At 47.2% G+C, this 21,771-nt stretch overlaps 1 protein-coding gene across 1 annotated transcript in view; it reads left to right on the top strand.

The window, feature by feature from the left end:
• Nucleotides 1–21,771, top strand: part of FER1L5 (fer-1 like family member 5) — a gene marked incomplete at both ends in the record, with an annotated part of 116,643 nt that overhangs the window by 27,618 nt on the left and 67,254 nt on the right. Inside the window, 8 exons of the mRNA XM_081960703.1 lie at nucleotides 4,052–4,165; nucleotides 5,038–5,215; nucleotides 7,455–7,579; nucleotides 9,120–9,220; nucleotides 10,797–10,986; nucleotides 12,955–13,110; nucleotides 13,696–13,827; nucleotides 20,561–20,724. Coding sequence (XP_081816829.1) covers nucleotides 4,052–4,165; nucleotides 5,038–5,215; nucleotides 7,455–7,579; nucleotides 9,120–9,220; nucleotides 10,797–10,986; nucleotides 12,955–13,110; nucleotides 13,696–13,827; nucleotides 20,561–20,724 — 1,160 coding nt within the window. The remainder of the gene's footprint in view (nucleotides 1–4,051; nucleotides 4,166–5,037; nucleotides 5,216–7,454; nucleotides 7,580–9,119; nucleotides 9,221–10,796; nucleotides 10,987–12,954; nucleotides 13,111–13,695; nucleotides 13,828–20,560; nucleotides 20,725–21,771) is intronic.

A 21,771-nucleotide genomic window follows, 5' to 3' on the forward strand; every position in this document is an offset into this window, starting at 1 on the left:
CAGTGCGCATGCGCGCGCTGGCCAGCTGAGTTCACCTTTTTAAAAACCATTTTTCGCTTTATAGGAGCCTGGGGAGGGGGAAAAGAGCCTCCCCCGACCTCCCCAGGACCTCCGGGGGGGGCGGGGGACACTTTTCGCCCTCCCCAGGCTCCTATAAAGCCTCTGGAGCCTGGGGAGGTTGAAAAAAGCATGTAAAAATGGGGGGTTCGCGCATTGCATTATAGGTGCGGCACACCCGCACATGACCCCCCTGCGCTCCTCCCCCCTTGTGGCACGTGAGCCAAAAAAGGTTCGCCATTGCTGATCTAGCCATACCCTTACTGGGATTAGAACCTGGGCTGTATTACATATTAGGCAGGCTCTCCTCCTTATCAGCTGAGCCAGGGAAATAGGTATGTATTTGTGTTACAACCCCTGGTATGCCTAAATATGGGAGGGAGCTCACTATTCCCCCTTTCTGTCCTTCGGCTCATTACAGAAGACTGTAATGAGCAGAAGGGAAGAATCCCTCCCTTTATTTATTTATCAGCACAAATACAACGCAAATATAGCAAAGGCAACATTAAAAATAGAAATATGGTTTTCTGCCTGGATGGTCCTCTGTAATGAGCCAAAGGACAGAAAGGGGGAGTAGTGAGTTCCCACCCACCACCCAGGCCATTACAACATGAAACAACAATGGACACACAGCCAGCACCAATCTACCAATCATAATACAACCCCACAACCAATCATTCCACTTACTGTAACAAAGCCAGCACTCCACACACATCCCACCAATATTTATAGAAAGACGGCAGTTCCGATCACACTTTAAGCCCAAAACCCAGTCTGAAGATGGCGAGTGAGACCTCACTGAAACGTTGCCAAGACAATCTCAATCTTACATGGGGAAAGACCCGAACCAGCATATATATATATATATATATATATATATATATATATATATATATATATATATATATATATATGTGTGTGTGTGTGTGTGTGTGTGTGTGTGTGTGTGTGTGTGTGTGTGTGTGTGTGTGTGTGTGTGTGTGTGTGTGTGTTTGTGTTACAACCCCTGGTATGACCAAATATCAGCACAAATACAACATATATATATATATATATATATATATATATATATATATATATATATATATATATATACACACACACATACATGGAGGGAGGGAGGGAGGGAGGGAGGGAGGGAGGGAGGGAGGGAGAGAGAGAGAGAGAGAGAGAGAATTACTTTTAAAGAGCAAGTGCCGAAGGATTCTAATCTAACTCCTGTCCCATCAAAAAGGATATTTCTACAAGGGATTTTAAAAATGAAATATTGTCAAGACTCCCACTATTTCTGGAGGTGAGGACTCCATTGTACCCCTCATCTTCCCCAGGGCAGAAGAAGGAGATGGTGTTGTTTTGGGCACCGCCTTCCTCAGCCTCGCCCAGATCTCTTGTGCAGGAGCTGAAACAAAAAGTAAGAACCTGCTTCTTCCTACTCCCTCTAATTTTCAGCCTGGGTTCAGGTCGGTGCTGGGGCTCAGGACCCAGACAGCACCCCGAAATTTGGGGTAGCTGGTGATGTATTTTAATGGAGATTTGGGTTAATGTCGGCATTCCAAATAGCATCCAAAAGTAAATCGGAGTCCAAGACAAAGTATTGCTCAAAGTTCCAATTTATTAAGAGAGCCATGTTGGTACATCTGGGAAAACCCAAATCTGAAAGCTTCCCATTTTCCCTACCCAGTTGAAAGTTCAAGACCTTGCCCCAACACCCACAAGTCCATCACATGGTCCAATCTCCCACTACCATGCTAGCAGTTCCATCCAGTTCCGGTCAGGTGCAGAGATGTAGAGACAAAGGATGACTTTAGCTTTCTAGAAAGAATTTCGTTATGGCTACATATCATCTCACTCCATACAATCCCCCCTCCCATTTTCCCACAATAGAAAATGCATTGTAGAATAATAGAAATGTGGCAGGCCAAAGATCCAAGGAGAAAATGGCTGCAGGTCTGACAATCTCCTCCCTTTTTTTCTTCACCCAACATCTTCAAGGCATGTGATCCTTTCCACCATGAAAACCACCTTTCCAAACAGCCACCATTGTTTCCAGTGTCCTTCTCCCCACTTGGAACTGAACCCAGATGGACATTTCTTCCAACACTAGTATTAGCCTCTATTCCTCTCTCTCATTCCTTTCTGGCACCTTTTCTTCCTGGCATTAAAAGAAGTCTTAAGTGATCAATTCAGTCAGATTGGGAACTGGACCAAGGCTTTGTTCAGGAAATAAGCCACAAGAACTCCTCAGTCGATGTACAAATTCATTTTCCTCTTTGTGTTTTCAGAAGAGGCCTCAGGCTTCTTACCTTCCTTTGGACCAAGCTTTCTCACATTCTACGGAAGCCAACAGGAGCTTCTGAATCCAGCCGAAACTCCTGAGAGACGTGCGATTCAGGCAGTAAATTTGTCCCATTAACCGAGCAAAGTTTTCTGAGGGGAGGTGGAAAGTGGGCTGTTCATTTGTCCTGCGAGACACAGTAGCTGGAAAGCTGAATAGACTTATGGGATTATGGCCCAGACTTTTGAAAAGAGATCAGTCTTGTCTGTCTGTCTGTAAGTTTAGGGCTATTCAGAATAGAATAGAATAGAATAGAATAGAATAGAATAGAATAGAATAGAATAGAATGGAATGGAATGGAATGGAATGGAATGGAATGGAATGGAATGGAATGGAAAGGAATGGAAAGGAAAGGAAAGGAAAGGAGTGGAGTGGAGTGGAGTGGAGTGGAGTGGGGTGGGGTGGGGTGGGTGGAGTGCAGTGGAGTGGAGTGGAGTAGAATAAGAAATAAGAAATAAGAAATAAGAAATAAGGAATAGAGGGGAGGGGAGGGGAATAGAATGAGGAATGGAATGAAATGGGATTGAGTGGGGTGGGGTGGGTGGAGTGCAGTGGAGTGGAGTAGAATAAGGAATTAATGGAATGGAAAGGGGTGGGTGGAGTGGAGTGGAATAAAATAAGGAATGGAATGGAATGAAGTGGAAAGGAATGGAACAGAACGGAATGGAATGGAGTGCAGTGGGGGTGGTGGAGTGGAGTAGATTTCCCGAGAGTTATAACAATATATCAGTGGATCAATTAGCCTCCAGAAGTTGTGGGGGCTCCAACACTAAAGATTTTTAGAAAGTGATTGTGCAACCCTTTGTCTGAAATAGTATAGGGCAGTGATGGCGAACCTATGGCAGGCGTACCACAGGTGGCACACGGAGCCATTTGTCAGGGCACGCGAGGCACTGCCCTGTCAGCTGGCCAGTGCGCATGCGTGTGCTGGACAGCTGAGTTTACTCTTTTTTAAAGCCATATTTTGCCCTCCCCAGGCTCCAGAGGCTTTATAGGAGCTTGGGGAGGGCGAAAAGAGCCTCCTTCCCCCCCCCCCAGGCCCTCTGGAGGCTTCATTAGCTTCCCTGAAGCCTCCAGAGTGCAAAAAGCAGCCCTACGGGCAAACCAGAAGTTCGGGAACAGACTTCCAGTTGCTCAGAGGTTCATTTTGACTGCTACGGAGGCTTCAGGGAAGTGTCCTGAAGGTCCCTGAAGCCTTCGGAGCGCTCAAAACAACCTTCCAAGCAAACCGGAAGTGACTTCCAGTTTGCTCGGAGGTTCATTTTGACTGCTCCGTAGGCTTCAAGGAAGCGTCCTGAAGGTCCCTGAAGCCTCCAAAGAGCTTCCGGGGGGGGAGGCTGTTTTTGCCCTCCCCAGGATCCAGAGGCTTTATAGGAGGAGCCTGTGGAGGGCAAAAAAAGCATGCAAAAATGGGGCGTCACGCCTGTAGTGTGCGCATGCGCAGTGGGGGGGGTCGCACATTGCATTAAGGGTGCCCGCACATGACCCTCCTGCGCTTCCCCCAGTTATGGCACACGAGCCAAAAAAGGTTTGCCATCACTGGTATAGGGTTTCCTGCCTGAGCAGGAGGTTGGACTAGAAGGGACCTCCAAAGTCCCTTCCAACTCTGTTATTCTATTTATGAGTCTATTCTCCATCTTTCTCCACAAACGTCTCCAGGAAGAAGGGACCACGTATCGTGGAAGAGTCCTTCTGGAGCTGCAGACTGTCAGGGAACCAATCCCGGTTCAGAAAATTGATGACATCCCTGGAGAAACTGTTAAAAAGATGCAGGTAATCTGGCAATGAAGTGGATCTACAATTATTTTGCAGAAAATATTCCCAACCAGGAAAAGCCGTAACGTGAACTAAAGGAAGTATACACAGTATAGAAATCTAGAGTTCCACACAATGACAAACATGCCCCTTTCAGTTGATTCCTTAGTGAAAATGTTCTACTCGTTGTTAAAAATGTAATTATATGCTTATTCTATTTAAGCTATTGGCTTAATAGTTATGGAACGCATTTAAGAGTTTTAAAAGTAACCCTAACCCTGAAATTTTACCCCCTCTGGATTGCTAGAGTTTCATTGTGGAAACTTCTAGTAATTGAGCTTTAATCAATTGATCTACTTTAAACTGAATGAAGGGATGCGGTGGCTCAGTAGCTAAGACACTGAGCTTGTTGATCAGAAAGGTCAGCAGTTTGGTGGTTTGAATCCCTAGCGCTGTGTAACAGAGTAAGCTCCTGTTACTCATCCCAGCTTCTGCCAACCTACCAGTTCGAAAGCACATAAAAATGCAAGTAGAAATATAGGAACCACTTTTGGTGGGAAGGCAACTGTGTTCCTTGCGCCTTTGATGTTTAGTTATGCCGGCCACATGACCACGGAGATGTCTTCGGACAGTGCTGGCTCTTCGGCCTCGAAATGGAGATGAGCCCCACCTCCTAGCATTGGGAACGACAAGCACATATGTGCGAGGGGAACCTTTACCTTTAAGCTGAATGAATGAAAGTAGGAATCCAGTCAAACTTATAAACCTAGTAAATAAGAACAAGTAAGTAAACAAGTAAGTAAGAAGTCAGACATGGAAAATTTTGCAGGAAGATCTGAGCCAACGTATACCTTTCTTGCATAACCCGTGACAATTCTTTGTCTTCTCAGTATTTCTTGCCTCAGTTCCGATATGGTCTATGTGTTGTATTTTACTCTGCTACCATGTTGGCTGATATCACGGAACCGATCCAGTTTGAGGTCAGCCTAGGAAACTATGGGAACAAATTTGATGAGACCTGCAAACCATTTGCTTCCACTACTCAGTACTGCCATGCTGTCTATGATGGTAAGTAAGAAAGGAAAGAAGGAAGATTGTCTGGAGGGAAATCAAAGTTAGGCAAAGTCTCCATGCAATCTTAGTCCCAAAACCTCTCTTTTATTTATACAGCTGTAAATTATGGCCATTAACAGTCCACAAAGTTTCACAAACAGTTTGTGAAGATTCCAACAGATGTCTGCTTGAGTTGACACAGTCTTTCAGGGAAATGTGGATAAACACCCACCTTATCTCCCTGGGAATGCTGCCAGAGACCTAACTGCCAAATGCAGAGCAAGGCCAAATGTAGCACAGAGTCCAACAGAACTTTTCAAAGCTTGAACTGACCAGATGAACTAATTGCTTCCTGCAAAAGCTCACATCCCGTTCACTCCTCTTTTATGTCTTACGGGAGGGGACAGTCATCTCCAAGCCTTACTCCCAAGTCGACCCTGTTTTCTTCATTGTTCTTGCCTTCTGGCAGCTTTGCACATGCTCACACTGGGAACAAACTCCTGCTGTTCTTCTGCCTTGCTGATGTCAGACTTCGGAGGCTCCGGAGGCAGCAAATAACTACCAGATGGCCTTGGCCCCTCTCTGCCTCTGATGCAGAGCCCTCATCGAAGCCTTCCCCAGACTCCAGGACTGGACCATGTTCCTCCCCAACCTCCTCACTGTCTGAATCTACTGCCAGTTCTGCTCGCCGCTGGCAAGCCACAACACAAAGTCTCCATGCCATCATACCATTTCAGCTCGGCTTTGCTTTGATAGCATCCTGCTATAAAAAGGGGTGGTGGTGGTGGAATGACAGGGATATAGGGAGGGTGGGATGAAAAGAATCAAAAGTGCCAATGGGAGTCGACGGTTGAGCGATCCAGGGACACCAGCATGGGAATGGAATACAAACAACCATCAAAAAGGCAGCAAAATGTGGAACTGTTACCAAAACACCTAATTGCAATATCATGGACATTAGCAACATGACCAAGGGGGGGGGGGGGTGGTCCGGGAGAAGGGAAAAACACTGGGATTGTGCAGGAATATTTAGATCTGGCTGTCAGATCTGTGAATCTGCCATTCTTCAGGGGAAGAGGGGGGGCTATATTTCCTTTTACACTTTACTATCTTTCTTTCCTATATATCCTGTAATATGCAATTAATTACTTTATAACTTCTATTTTTTAAATAGTTTTTTTTGAACATTTTTATCTTTAAAAACAGAAAGAAAAACACCAAAAAAGGAAAGGGAAAAAACAAGACAAACATAACAATATAAAGTAATTACACAGCCTTCCTTATTGGCATTCACGTTTAGCCTTTGTAATTTTCCACTCTACCTTGCCTTCCTATTAATTTTAACTTCTGTAATAGTGTAATAACAGTTGTACTAACACTTTTAATAATATTAATTGTTCATATCACCATTTTATTTACATTGTAGTCAATATTTTAAGTTTGATAGTAATTAGTAACTGGTTAATTTTTATTCAATACTAGTTTAGAGCAGGGGGAACCACAAACAAAGACTTCTATTTCGTGCTTTGGCTTCTGTTTTCTAGCCATTTATAAATTCTATCCCATATTTTATAGAAATCCGATTCTTCTCTTTCTTTTAATTCCATGGTCATTTTGTCCATCTCTGCACATTTGAGTACCTTTCTAATTATCGTTTCGTCTTCGAGTATATTAATTCATTTCCAGTTTTGTGCTTTATAATTTCCAGCCTGGCAGCCTAGAGGCCTGGCATTTTCTCACCTTTTGGGGAATGCGAGGGGAGGAGGGGCTATATGGGCTGCATCGCTCAGGAAACGACCCTGAGAAAGTCGTCTTATCACTTTCCCAGAGCATCTGTTACAAAACCATCTTCACATCTGTGGATTGGCTGAATCCACATCGGACTGTTGGGAGGGGACTCTTAGTTTCCTTTATTCTTATTGTATTGCCTTGAGGACCCCAGATCCTGCTTTGCCTTTGGCCAGCTATCACTCCTTTTTTAATAAAAGGTTCCTTTGAAATCTTAAGTTTCAAGAGTCTTCCTTGATTAAGGTGGGGAGGCTGGGCCTTGCACTGGCTCTTGCTTACGCTGTAATCACTTTCCTTTAGTAAATGTCTACCATTTGCTACAAATGGAGTCAAGGATCTTCTTTTCCTAAGGAGTCGTGTTGGGACTAGCCTGACACTCCAGTAGTAAATAAGGACCAGTGACCTCATTTGATCTTCAGTGGCTGCATTGTGAACTCCATGCAATACCAGATTGTTTCTGTTGCAGGTAATTTCTACTATTACCTACCGTGGTATGACACTAAACCCATGGTGACCATCACCTCGTTCTGGGAGGATGTTAGCTACCGCATTGCCTGCACAAACACTCTCCAGTTCATTCATGACAGGCTGGTAAGCTTCAAGAGGAAGGGAAGGAGTCATTATGCCCAACTCACCCAAGCAAGGTGCAATGAAAAGTTGTTGGTGAGAGGGGAATGCACTTTCCATATTGGTGTCTTCAAACTTGGGGGCTTAGATAAATATACAGAATAATAGAGTTGGAAGGGATGTTGGAGGTCCTCTAGTCCTCCTGCCCAGACAGCAGACCTTATACCATCCCAGACAAATGGTTGTCCAGTCTCTTCTTGAAAATGTCCACAACTTCTGGAAGCAAGTTGTTCCATTCATTAATTGTTCTCCCTGTCAGGAAATTTCTCCAAGGTTCTAAGTTGCTTCTCTCCTTGATTAGTTTCCACCCATTGCTTCTTGTTCTACCCACAAGTGCTTTGGAGAATAGTTTGACACCCCCCCTTCTTTGTGGCAGCCCCTCAAATATTGGAAGACTGCTATCATGTCATCCCTAGTCCTTCTCTTTCTAAGACTTAACATAACAGGTCAACAAGACTTGAGCCTCACTTAAACCAAGCAGTAGACTATAATTGATGATTTTTAACCCATTAGTAACAAGATGGACCATAGAACCATCAAGGTCCATTCTGCTTCTTAATGTTAACTCGCAAAGCACTCCTGGCCTTCTCTTGAGTTGCCATAGGCAGGAGGGGGGAGCTACCACAACCAGAAGCACATTCCACGCATACATTTCTCCAGATTGTATCCCAGGTTACCACAGCCAGCTGGAGAAGCGGGGTTTCTACAACCCGTGAAAGGACTCTGGTTGGAGAATGTGATTTATGACACACCATGGGAGGAAGGGGTGAGGAAACAGGGTGTGGTTGGCCATAAATCACACGGGGCAGCGCTAACTCCACTCAGGAACTGCTGACATGTTGCTCCTAATAAATCACTGGATTTCCTTTGAAACTTGGCTCGAGGCTCATAGATTAACGTACTTTTCGGAGTATAAGAAGCACCTTCCCCCCCCCCAAAAAAAAAGAAGGTGAAAATCTGGGTGTGCCTTATACACTGAATACAGCATTTTTGGCCTCCTGAAACCCTGCCCCACACATCCCATTTTTCGCAAAAATTGATGCACAGAAGGTTTGGGAGCCCTACAGAGTGCTCCTGTAGGATGGGGAGGGCAAAAACTTTTTTAAAATTTACCTCTTCAAAATCTTGGTGCGTCTTATATTCTGGTGCATCTTACAGTCCAAAAAATACAGTAATTAGGGCATCCATCGGAACCCTGACACTTAAGAGAAGTTCTAACATTCTACTTTGATTCCAGGCATGTTCACAGGAGAGGGTAGTGACCAAAAAAAGTCAAAATGGCAGTGCCTCCCCCTTTTCAAAACTTGTGCTGTGCTTCAACCATGAGGTAACTGCCATTTTGACACCTCCCTGAAACTCCTTCTAACTATAAAACTGCTTCTAACTATAAAAGCTGGAAGCAGTCGGATATTTGGGGAATTGTCTGCATTTTTGCCCCCCGAGGTCACTTCACTTAAAGAGACATGGATGACAAGGATTGATATGTGCTTCTCCCCTGCAACAGAAAAATAATCTGGATACTCTTAAAGCCATCCACCAGCCCCATGACCCATCAGTGGCTGTGGTTTGGAAGAAGCTGCAGAAAGATTTGGTCGAAGACTGCAAGTAAGCTTTCAATGGGATACTCTGATAGGAATATGGCTTCTTGAGGAGGACAGAACCATGAGGAAACTGATTTTGTTCTTACACTAGATGTCAGGGTTCCAAATAGCATCCAAAAGTAAATCAGAGTCCGAGGCAAGGCATTGCTAAAAGTTCCAATTTATTAAGAGAGCCATGTTGGCACATCTGGGAAAATCCGAATCTGAAGGCTTCGAGGTTTTCCCCACCCAGTTGAAAGTTCAGGATCTTGCCCCCACACTCACAAGTCTGTCACATGGTCCAATCTCACACTGCCATGCTGGCAGTTCCACCCATCCAGTTCTGGTCAGGTGCAGAAGTGCAGAGACAAAGGATGACCTTGACTTTCTAGAAAGAATTTTGTTGTGACTACATAGTATGTGACTCCATACAATCTCCCCTCCCATTTTCCCACAATAGAAAATGCATAGCAGAATAATAGAAAGTGTGGCAGGCCAAAGACCCCAAAGAAAAGATGACTGCAGGCCTGACACTAGAGCTAGCAGGGATATCAAACTTGATTTCATTGAGAGCCACATCAGGATTGTGTTTGACTTCGGGCGGGTGAGGGACATGGCCAGGGGGTGTGGCCTGTTTGCTATCAGTCGTGTTGGGGGCGCTTGTGGTGGCCCGAGTGCTAAGGCAAGACTTCCCTCAGATCCTTTCTCACTTCACATTATAATCTCCTTCCTTTCTTCCTTCCTTCATTCCTTCCTTTATTCCTTTTCTTCTTTTTCCTTCCCTCTTCATTCTCCTTTCTCCTTCCTTCCCCTCTTTCCTTCTTTTTCCTTCCTTGCTCTCCTCTCATCTTCCCTTCTTTTTCTTTGCCTTTCCTTTTCTCCTTTCCTGTCCCTTCTTGCATGCTCAAATGCAAAAGGGGAAGCATTTCTCTTTTTGTTTCATTTTGCTTTTAATTTGTTTTGCTAGCCATCTGCCAGCGAAAACGGAGCCCAGGGTGCTTCCCCACCCCACCCCCAAGCTCTGCTTTTGCTAGCAGAGGCTCCACATGTCGGTCCGTCACTGTTTCCAGGGTGGCCCCATGGGCCAGATCTAAGCACCTCACAGGTTGGATCCAGCCCCCAGGCCTTGAGTTTGACACCCTTGCACTAGAGGGACAAAAATAAGAGAAATTATCTTAATCCGTTTTGCAGAATCCATTTCTTCTTGATGGTGTGAAGGTTTCAAGTTAATTTTCACAATAAACTAGTTTTTAGTTTTAACCAGACAGTTATGGAGGTGCAGATAACAGACTCAATAATTCCTCTGTAGAACAGAATCAGCAGCTCTTTGGACAGTGTGAGCTTCCTAAGTTGTTGCAGAAAGATATATTCTTATTGAGAGAGAAATATCTGCCTCTACCTAGGATCAAACTCACAGCCTCCTGATTGTGAGGTGAGAGTGCTACTTCTAGGCCACCACACCACTCATCTTCTTAAACAGTCTCAAAATTGGAAAAGCATTATCTCTCTGTTTCTCCCTTGTTCTATGGTTGGAATCCATAGGACATCGATCCCCTGAGCCACATCTTTCCTGAGCCTTCTTCCCCTTGCTCCATTTTCAGGAAACCTTTGCCAGCCTTGGAAATCCAGAAAGCTGTGACCGTCCTCGATAAACAGCTGTGGAAACTAAGGGTTCGGGTGCTTCAGCAAATCGGCAAAGCTGCAGAGAAAACCAACTGGAAAACCCCCTTGCACAAACTCATCCCAAAAGTTGAGGGTTGGCTGAATCGGATTGCTTCCATCGCGATTGAGGTACTCCTTGTTACAGCTACTACTGGGTGGAAGATGGTGCGGGGCTGATTGTCAAGGATGTGGGGCTCTGCCCCATGAAGATGCCTTCTACCTTAAAGTTCCTTCATTCCAAAATGCCTCTCTCCAATGTGTCCTCTCCACAAGCGGTGTCAGGCCTGCAGCCATCTTTTCTTTTGGATTCCATTCCTGCCACACTTTCTATTATTCTGCTATGCATTTTCTATTGTGGGAAAATGGGAGGGGGGATTGTACGGAGTTAGATGCAATGTAGCCATAACAAAATTCTTTCTAGAAAGCCAAGGTCATCCTTTGTCTCTGCACCTCTTCACCTGACTGGAACTGGATAGGTAGAACTGCCAGCATGGTAGTGGGAGATTGGACCATGGGATGGACTTATGGGTGTGGGGCAAGATCTTGAACTTTCAACTAGGTGGGGAAAACTGGGAAACTTTCAGATTTGGGTTTTCTCAGATGTGCCAACATGGCTCTCCTAATAAATTGGAACTTTGAGCAATACTTTGCCTTGGATTCTGACTTACTTTTGGATGCTATTTGGAACCCTGACAAGTGGATTGTTGGAAGAAATATCCAGGTCCAGTTCCAAGCCGGGAGTAAGGCACTGGAGACAAAATGGAATCTGGAGGCTGATTGGAAAGAGGATCTGTTAGATAGCGTGGATGGATGAGGCAGACTCAGGCTTCAGCAACAAACAGCTCTTTCTTAAGTGACAACTATGTACAATCCAGCAAAGACTCTGTCTGACAGCAGCCCTTTTATAGGAGCTGTCAGACCCTCAACCAATCAGATTTGAATTCTGTTCCCGCTGGAACAGAGGACCTTGGTGGAAACTACCATACTGATTGTTAGTATGTAATAGAATCCATTTATTGATGAAGCAGAAGCACATAAGTTCTGGGTAGCTGACCATATGGAGTGGAGCGTGAGGGGCTTTTATACCTTTTCTTGGGCCTTGCACTTGGGCTTCCTGTTCTTGTGCAAGAACGTGTATTCTATTGGCTGTTGTAGGGTGGTTGAGGCCATGGAGGTTTATCTGTGTCCTCAGGGTCACCTGAGTGTGCAAATGGTTCCTGTAGTAGGCAACTTTTTCCACTCTGGAAACCCATTCCTACTCCCACACTATTCAAAGGGTCTTCATCCCAAATTGTATAGCTAAAAGTCTATAGAGATTCTCAAATTGCAGGTGACCCTGAGGACACAGATAAACCTCCAAGTGCTTCAAGGACCCTCTAAAAGGATGCAAATGCCCAGCTGTCTGCAAGGAGTATCAATCCCTCCATCCCCCAATATTCTGTCAGAGCTGAAGAGCCTTCTTAGATGTGAAGCAAAACGTCTTCAAAAGAAAAAAAAAACAAGAAAGTCTAATTGCCTCCTGAAAAAGACCCTGTGGGATAACCAGGACCTGGAGGACAGAGAAATTTTACAGAGAAAAGTAGCATCTCCCCATCCTAATGTAAAGTCACAATGCAAGGCTATAGCCCTCATGAAGATGCCCTACAAGGTAGGGGCAGGTTGCTCCTGGCATTACTGCCGGTTTGGTGTGCACAAAAAAATTGCGCTACACGCACATGCGCATTGGCACAAAAATAGGTCTGTGTATGCGCAAAATGTTAAAATGTCAAAACTTTTTAAAAAAGTAAATGTGTTCAATTATAATTGTTCTGCGCATGCGCAGAACCGAAAATCAAGATGGCAGCCCCGTAGGAGAACTGGTTCAGGGGCGCGGCAAGCCTGGGTCCCTGCCGGTTCCAGCGACCCAGGCCACCAAACCACTACCAGTTCGGCCGAACCGGTCCAAACTGGTAAGAACCCACCTCTGCTACAAGGTTGCTTCTAACTCTGTTATTCTATCATTCCTCTTAACACTCCAGAAAGCAGCAGGATTATCAAGAAAAACATCAGCGAGACCAGGAAGTGATGGCTGACTCTCTTCCCTTCTGCTCTTTCCAGACTCAAATCTGTATCCCAGATGTGGTGATCTGGATGCTGTGGGACGGCCAACGTGTGGCCTATGCCAGGGTGAAGTCCCAGTCCATCATGTTCTCCAAAGATGGCCCCTATGCCAAAGGCAGGCTGTGTGGCAAAACCCACACCCTCTTCCTAAAGGTAACAAGAGCAACATTTGCTAGTGCTATTTTCCTTCCTTCCTTCCTTCCCTCCCTCCCTCTCTGTGGTTTGAATGCAATATTGCAGGCTAAGTTAATGTTCACTGCCAGGAGTTCAAATCTCACCAGGCTCAAGGTTGACTCAGCCTTCCATCCTTCCAGCCGAGGTGGGTAAAATGAGGATCCAGATTGTTGGGGGCAAGAGGCTGACTCTGTAAACCACTTAGAGGGCTGTAAAGCTTGTGAAGCGGTATATGTCTAAGTGCTATTGCTATTCCTTCCTTCCTTTCCTACCTACCTCTCAGTGGTTAGAATGCAGTATTGCAAGCTAACACTGCCGACTCCCAGGAGTTCGCTCCTGACCGGCTCAAGGTTAACTCAGCCTTCCATCCTTCCAACCTGAATAAAATGAGGACCCAGATTGTTGAGGGGCAACATGCTGGCTCTGTAAACCAGTTAGAGAGAGCTGGGAAGCATTGGGAAGCGGTATAGAAGTCTAAGGCCCACTGCTATTTGCAATCCTAATAATGAACAAAAGGAAGGTTGAAGGGACTGACACTTTCATTCTCATCCACCCACCTCCCAGGATATACAAAGCAAAATGAATTACAACTCCATCCCCGCTGTGCTCCGGGTACGAATGTGGATGGGGCGGATGGCCGACTGCGCGCACTTCATGAGATGTTGCGAAGGGAGGATTGCGGTCTTTGCAGAAACGGTGAGATGAGCCAGGACAATTCTGGGGGAGGTGTGCATGTGGAATCCAGGTGACTGTTAGCATTGCCGTGACAGACGTCCCTGTCCAATTATAGTCATAAATCAAGGACTATGTATACATGCCCACAAAACACCAAATGAGAGATGCAGATAGCATCTACCACAGAAGAGGTTGTCAAAGATGTTTAATGACAACTCAACTAAATGTTAGAAGTGCCACCAAATACCTGGATCTTATTATCATATGTGGTGGAGATGTAGAGAGGCAAAGAAATATTGGATAAAAATTAAGATATAGCTGGAAGAGATGACACAGCAACATATTGAACTGAAGCCAGAAACATTTCTGCTAGGAATTCTACCTGAAATTTATAATAAAGAGAATGTATATTTAATCCTTCGTGTATTAACCGCAGATAGAATTGTATTTGCACAACATTGGAAAAGTGTAGAGATCCCTATTGATGAGAAGGTGATAAGGAAAATATTAGAATGTGCAGAAATGAACAGATTAACATTAGCAAAGAAGGAGAAAGAGCAAACTGAATATTATATGATTTGGGAATTATTTTACCAATGGCTGAAGAATAAAAAAGGAGTTTGGAAAGGAAAAAGGCTAAAAAATAAGTAGAAAATATATTAAGATAGAGATATGTTCTGACCCCCCCCCCCCCTTCATACACCAAACACTCCGAGACAAGGATACTGCACGATGATTTATTAACACAGAGACTAGACCTTGGCAACAATCCAGCACAGACGAAACCTTGGCAACAATCCAGCACAGACTAGACCTTGGCAGCAATCCAGCACAGACTAGACCTTGGCAGCAATCCAGACTGCCAAGATAAGACAAGGCCAGGATAGCTTCTCCAGCTCTGGTAAATAAGTTGATTCCTGCAAACAGTTTGCGCAAAGTCATTTCTTTTTATACAGTCTTGAGAGGAGCCTAATTGCAACCACCTGGGTCCAATTATGTCCTGTAACTGCGTAGCTGTTCTTTATGTCTATTAGCTCTCCGTTGCTGGGCATCCAGAACCACCTCCCTTGTCTCCTCCCAACTGCTCCAATGCATGACATCAGGAGCACACTCCCTTTGGCTTTCACCACTGCTCCATGACTCAGGTGCCTCCTGGTGGCCAACCAGCCTCTCTGATCCCTGCTCGGAGTCGGAACTCTGTCCAGGGTCTTCCACATCTTCCAGAGCCAAGTCATAAGGCCCCTCACTGTCGGAGTCTGGTTGCAGCTCCATGGCTCTTGTTGGGTCACAACACTATCCCTCACCGCAGGGCCCTTCCCCCGGGTCTCACGCTCAGGGCGCGGCCTCAAGGGATATTGTGCATGATAGGCTTGCACCAAAGCAGGGGCCTGCACGTCTGCCGCATTGGTCCAGGTCCCCCCCGTCCGACCTCTCATCCTTTCAGTTGACCAAGTACTGAAAACGTCCCTTCAGCCATCTCAAGTCTCGGATCCAGGCCACTTCGTATGGTAGCTGCGTCTCCACCTCACACGATGACGGCTGGGAGGGAGAGGATTGGCGGAGAGGACAAGCCGACCAATCAGGGATCAGGAGCGAGCGATGGAACACCAGGTGCACTCGCATCTAGCGTGGTAGGGTCAGGCGATAGGCCACCGGGTTGATGACAGCCTCCACGGGGAATAGCCCAAGATACCGGTGATCCAACTTCCTAGTCGGCCGGTGGGACAGAAGATGCCGCGTGGACAGCCACACGCAATCTCCCACAGCCAACTCTGGCACCGCACATCAAGGCTTATCTGCCACCCTTTTGTAGTCCTCCTTTGCCTGACTCAGATAGCGGCGCACTATTTGGTGGACCGCCTGGAGCTCAGAGAGGAAGTTCTGTGCTTTGGGGACCGTGGAATCCACTGGGGTGAGAGGGAAAAGGCGAGGGTGATACCCGACGTTAGCCATGAAGGGCGTCGTCTCTGTGGAGGTATGCTGCGAGTTGTTAAATTTGAACTCCGCCACAGCCAGGTACTCCACCCAGTTGTTCTGCTGCTGATTCACAAAGCAGCGCAGATATTGTTCTAGAATCCCAATCACCATCTCCGTCCCCCCATCGGTTTCAGGATGGTGCTCCGAGGACAAACAAACTTGGACATCTAGAGCCGCCATCAGCCCTTTCCAGAACTGGGCCATGAATTGTGTCCCACAGTCTGACACAACCTGGTTGGGTAGGCCATGCAGCCGGAAAACATGCTGGATGAACATGAGGGCAGTGGTGCGGGCTATCAGCAATGTCCGACAGGGGATGAAATGTGCCATCTTGGTGAGCATGTCCACCACCACGAGGACCGTGGTAAACCCTGACGATGGAGGCAGCTCTGTCAGGAAGTCCATGGACACGGCCCCCCAGGGTCTGTCCAGGATCGGCAATGGCTGCAACCAGCCTCGAGGTGCTCCCATAGCTGACTTGTCTTGTCGACACTGCACACACAACGTGACGTACATCTGCATGTCGTGTCGCAAGCGGGGCCACCAGAGCGTACGGGAGACCAGGTTTCAAGTTTTGAAAAGACCAAAATGTCCCGCCGCTGGATTGTCGTGACATTGGGAAAGCACAAGTTGACGGAGAGGCCCTGTGGGCACATAGAGCTGGTCCCGGTATCTCAAAAGGTCCTTGTCGAAGGTCCACGGAGAAGCTGGCCCTACCTCTGCTCTCCGTTGCTCTACCAACTCGTTGCCCCGCTGTGCATCCTGTATCAGAGACCGTAAGTCCACGGGCTCGTGAACTGCAGCAAAGGAGTCAACGGGCAGAAAGAGCTGGGGTGGAAGTGAGTCTGCAGGGTCAGAGTACTCTGGTTTTCTAGATAAGGCATCTGCCCTTTGATTGTTCGCACTAGGAATGTAAGTCACTTTAAAGTTGAACCGGGCAAAGAACAGAGACCACTGAATCTGGCGTTGGTTCAGCTTACGAGCCATTGTCAAAAACTCTAAATTCTTATGGTCCGTCCAGACCTTGACCTGATGCCTGGCCCCCTCCAGGTGATGCCTCCAGGCCTCAAAGGCCACCTTGACAGCCAACAACTCCTTCTCCCAGATGGTGTAATTGCGCTCGGAAGGATTGAGTTTCCGAGAGTAGTAAGCGCAAGGGAAAAGGGTACCATCAGGGGTGTGAGCCTGCAGTAATACCACACCCACCGCAATGTCAGACGCATCCGCCTCCACTACAAATGGACGATGGGGATCAGGGTGCTTCAGGATCAGCTCCCTCGTAAAAGCGCGCTTCAGGGCCATGAACGCCTGTTGCTCTGTGGGCCCCCAGCGAAATGGCACTTCCTTTTGCAGGAGCCAAGTGAGGGGCGCGGTGAAGAAAGCAAAGCTGGGGATGAAGGTCCGGTAATAGTTAGCAAACCTGAGGAGTCTCTGCACATCCTTCATACGTCAAGGAGATTGCCAACTGTGCAACGCCTCCACCTTGCCCGGCTCCATCGCAATTCCCTCAGGAGAGATACGGTGCCCCAGGAACTCGATGGTAGTCTGTCAGAACTGACATTTCTCCAGCTTTGTGAACAAACGATGCTCTCGGAGTCGTTGCAAGACCAGGCGCAAATGTTGTTGATGATCCTTCGGGACGTTGAGTAAATCAAGATGTCATCCAGGTAAATGATGACAAACTGATCCAAGAGGTCCCGGAAGATATCATTCATGAAGTGTTGGAAGACTGCCAGGGCATTGGTCAACCTGAATGGCACGACTGTGTACTCGAAATGTCCGTACTGGCTGCCAAAGGCCATCTTCCATTCGTCCCCCGCCCTGACTTGGACCAGGTTATACGCCCCATGCAAGTCCAGTTTCATGAACACTGTCGCCACTCCAACAACTCAAGAATCAGGGGAAACGGGTAATGGTTACGTACTGTGATGGCATTCAGGCGACGGAAATCGCAACAAAGTCTCAGGTCCCCGGTCTTCTTTTTCATGAACAAAACTGGGGCAGACAGTGGCAAAGACGAGGGCTGGATAAAACCCTGGGTGAGGTTCTTGTCTATAAAGTCCTGCAAGGCAGCCAACTCCAGCTCAGACATGGAGTACAGATGACCCGCAGGGAGCTTCACATCAGGTACCAAGTCGATGGGACAGTCATAAGGCCAGTGCAGTGGCAGTTGATCTGCCTCCTGCTCACTGAAGACATCCTCAAACTCCACTAAACCCAGTGGCACGGCCACCTTGGGCGAGCTGAGTACCTGGGCCACACAGGCCTGCCGGGTATAGTCGACGCATTGCAGGACGGGAACATGATCAGGTTCTGCGACCAGTAGATCTGAGGATCGTGCGCCTGCAGCCAAGCCAAGCCCAAGACCACAGGGAAATGCAGGCCCGAAGCCACGTAAAATCGGATGGCCTCCTCGTGCTCCCTGAGGATCAGGCGCAAAGGCTGCATGGCAGCCTTTATAGGCCCAGACAGAAGCAACCGGCCGTCAATGGTCTCAACATGCATCAGTGGGTCCACCGGACACAGAGGCATGTCGTACTTTGTAGCAAACGCCACATCCATAAAGTTCATGGTAGCCCCGGAATCGACCAAGGCATGGGCCGGAATTCCCTGCGGACTACCCGACAAGAGGATGTATGCTGCTAATATCATGTGCTGTGGAGGCTCGTCCACCTCTGTTTTGGCCTGTGCCCAACCTAAAGTCTCCCTCAGATCAGGCTCCACCCGTTTTCCGACACGTTCCTGAATTGAGGGGGAGGCCGCAGGCTGCGCAGCCCCCCTACTTTTTGGGGGGCAAATCAAAGCCAGGTGTCCAGGATCCCCACAGTAGAAACACAACCCCCCTGCATGCCGTCTATCCATCTCCGTGCGCGACAAGCGGGGTTTGGCGGCACCCAACTCCATGGGCTCCTCCCGTGCAACTGTAGTCTCCTGAGGGACAGGCATCCTAGTGGTCTCCTGGGATACGCGGTGAGGCCTCTGCCTCTGCAGCTGGGTGTCTATCCAGAGGCACAAGTGGACCAATGCATCGAACGTCAGTGGCCTGTCCACCCTCACCAGCTCATCCTGCAGGTTATCTGACAGCCCATCCTGAAAAGTGTCCATGAGGGCTGAGTCATTCCAAGCTGAGTCCTGACTAAGCAGCTGGAATTCGCTGACATAATCCTGCAAGGAGCCATGACCCTGCTGCAGCGACTTGAGTAGTCTGGTGGCTGTTTCCCCCTTAATGGGATCATCATACATCAGCCTGAGATGGTCACAAAAGCCCTGGAAATCCTCCAGCAGAGGGCTAGGCTGAGATAGCAACGAAGTAGCCCAACGAGCTGCTGTGCCTGAGAGCAAGCTGATAATAAATCCCACCTTTGTCCGGTCGGTGGGAAAGTCCTCCGCTCTCAAGCTGATAAACAGCTGGCATTGTCCCAGAACCACCTCCCTTGTCTCCTCCCAACTGCTCCAATGCATGACATCAGGAGCACACTCCCTTTGGCTTTCACCACTGCTCCATGCCTCAGGCACCTCCTGGTGGCCAACCAGCCTCTCTGATCCCTGCTTGGAGTCGGAACCCTGTCCAGGGTCCTCCACATCTTCCAGAGCCGAGTCATAAGGCCCCTCTCTGTTGGAGTCTGGTTGCAGCTCCAACGGATCCTGCTGGGTCACAACAGAGATATAAATGAGATGAAAATTGTTAGTATGTGTATGATGAGAATAATGATGTTTAATGTTAATATGGTATTATCACTAGAAAATATTAAGAAGAAAAATGGAGTTTTATAATGTTTAATATATTATAATATTAAGTTTAGGAAAATAATGTTAATATTGTAAGGTTCCAGCAGTTTTCCTGAGCCACTGAAATGCCAAAAAAAGTGAGAAAAACATATCAGCTTGCAAAACATATCAACTTTTATTTATGACCATAGCAAAATCTGGGTGACAAAACTATATCCAAAATCCTGGGATGAGGGCCCTCCAGATCTTGGGGCGGGGGGGGATGTTCCAAAATGACAGGGCAGCCATGGGGAAGGCAACATTTAACAGAAGGGACCCAAACAGTGGTGGGTTTCAAAAATTTTTGGAACCTACTCTGTGGGTGTGGCCTCCTATGTGGGAGTGGCTTGCTGGCCATGTGACTGGGCGGGAGTGGCTTGCCAGCCATGTGACCGGGTGGAAGTGGCTTGCCGGCCAAGTTCAGAGAACACCAAAGGACCCCATAGTCCTCTCCCTCCTTATCTTTTTCCTTTTTGTCCTTCGACTTCTCCTCCTCCTCCTTTCCCCACAACCCCACTCCCTTCTAGCACTGATGATGTTACCTAGTTTGGTAATGAAATGTCTGTAAGAAAACCACCAAGCTCAGAAAGCAGCAAGGATCCCACTATCCCCCACCTCCTCTTGAACATGAACCGCGTGGTTGCTCGGAGCACACGGGCGCAGCCCGACCGAGAAGTTTCTCTTCTCAGAAGACCTTTTCCAACTGGAAAAGGACTTCCCCGGACTTGCTTTAGTGAGCACGGGCCCGCACCTCCACCACCAACAATCCGGAAAAGGTCTTTACTCCCTCTCTCTTGCAGCAAGCCCCGATACAAAAAACGCAAAGGCCATGCGAGTGAGTGACAGGGACGGGGCAGGACCTTTCTTCCGGGTTCATTGACCAACCAGATCACCCGATCCAATGCGAACCTGCAGAAACCCACCACTGGACACAAAGGTGGGAAAGAATAAGCTAGAAAAGATCCCAATGTTAGCCCCTGGATGAGGGTTTGTGTTCTGGTGTTTTCAGTATGAAAACCAAAAGAAGACCCACGGAATTTGGGGAGTCATGGATCTTATGCCGCACCCCAACTTTTCAGATGTGACTGGACAGGTCAGCCTCCCCAGAGACAAGTTCCAGCTACCCACTGGTTGGCAATGGGATGGCGAATGGGCTGTGGAACCCCAAAGGAGGTGAGCTGATGGACTTAATCATTTTTCTTTGACATTCTCTCTGTGTCTCTCTCTCTCTTTCAGTGTCTGCCCCCCTTTCTCTGTCTCTCTGTCTTTCTCTCTCTCTCTGTCTCTCTCTCTGTCTCTCTCTCTCTCAGTCTCTCTCTCTCCCTTTCTCTGTCTCTTTCTCCCTTTCTCTCTCCCTTTCTGTCTCTTTCTCTTTCTCTCTCTCTCTTTCTCTCTCCCTTTCTCTGCCTCTCTTTTCTTTTCTCTCTCCCTTTCTCTCTCTCTTTCTCTCTCTCCCTGTGTCTGTCTCCCTTTCTCTCTGTCTCTGTCTCTCTGTCTTTCTCTCTCTCTCTCTTTCTCTCTGTGTCTGTATGTGTGTCCCTTTCTCTATCTCTGTCTCTTTCTTTCTTTCTCTCTCTCTCTTTCTCTCTCTCTCTCTCTCTCTCTCTCTCTCTCTCTCTCTGCGTGTGTGTGTGTGTGTCGTCTATCTGCCTGTCTCCCTTTCTCTGTCTTTTCTCTGTCTCCCTTTCTTGATATGGCAAGAAGCTATGGCAAATCTAGGCAGCAGACTAAAAAGCAGAGACATCACTGTCCCAACAAAAGTGTGTATAGTCAAGGCTATGGTTTTCCCAGTTGCAATGGATGGATGTGAAAGTTGGACCATAAGGAAAGTTGAGCGACAAAGAATGGAGGCCTTTGAACTCGGGTGCTGGAGAAGACTCCTGCGAGTCCCTTGACTGCTCTTTAGAAGGACAGATCCTGAAGAGAAAGTTCAAATACTTTGGCCACCTAATGAGAAGGAAGGACTCACTGGAGAAGAGCCTAATGCTGGGAAAGATGGAGGGCAGAAGAAGAAGAAGGGGACTACAGAGAATGAGGAGGCTGGATGGAGTCACCAAAGCAGTTGGCATGAGCTTAAATGGACTCCAGGGGATGGTAGAGGACAGGAAGACCTGGAAGAACATTGTCCTTGGGTCGGACATGACTTTGCAACTAACAACAACAAAATCATTTAGAACTGTGGAGTCCTTATTGTCCTAAGTAGCTTGCTTGCAAATGTTT

The sequence above is a fragment of the Natrix helvetica genome, assembly GCF_964273705.1.
Source record: "Natrix helvetica genome assembly, chromosome: 8".
In the NCBI taxonomy this organism is placed as follows: domain Eukaryota; kingdom Metazoa; phylum Chordata; class Lepidosauria; order Squamata; family Natricidae; genus Natrix; species Natrix helvetica.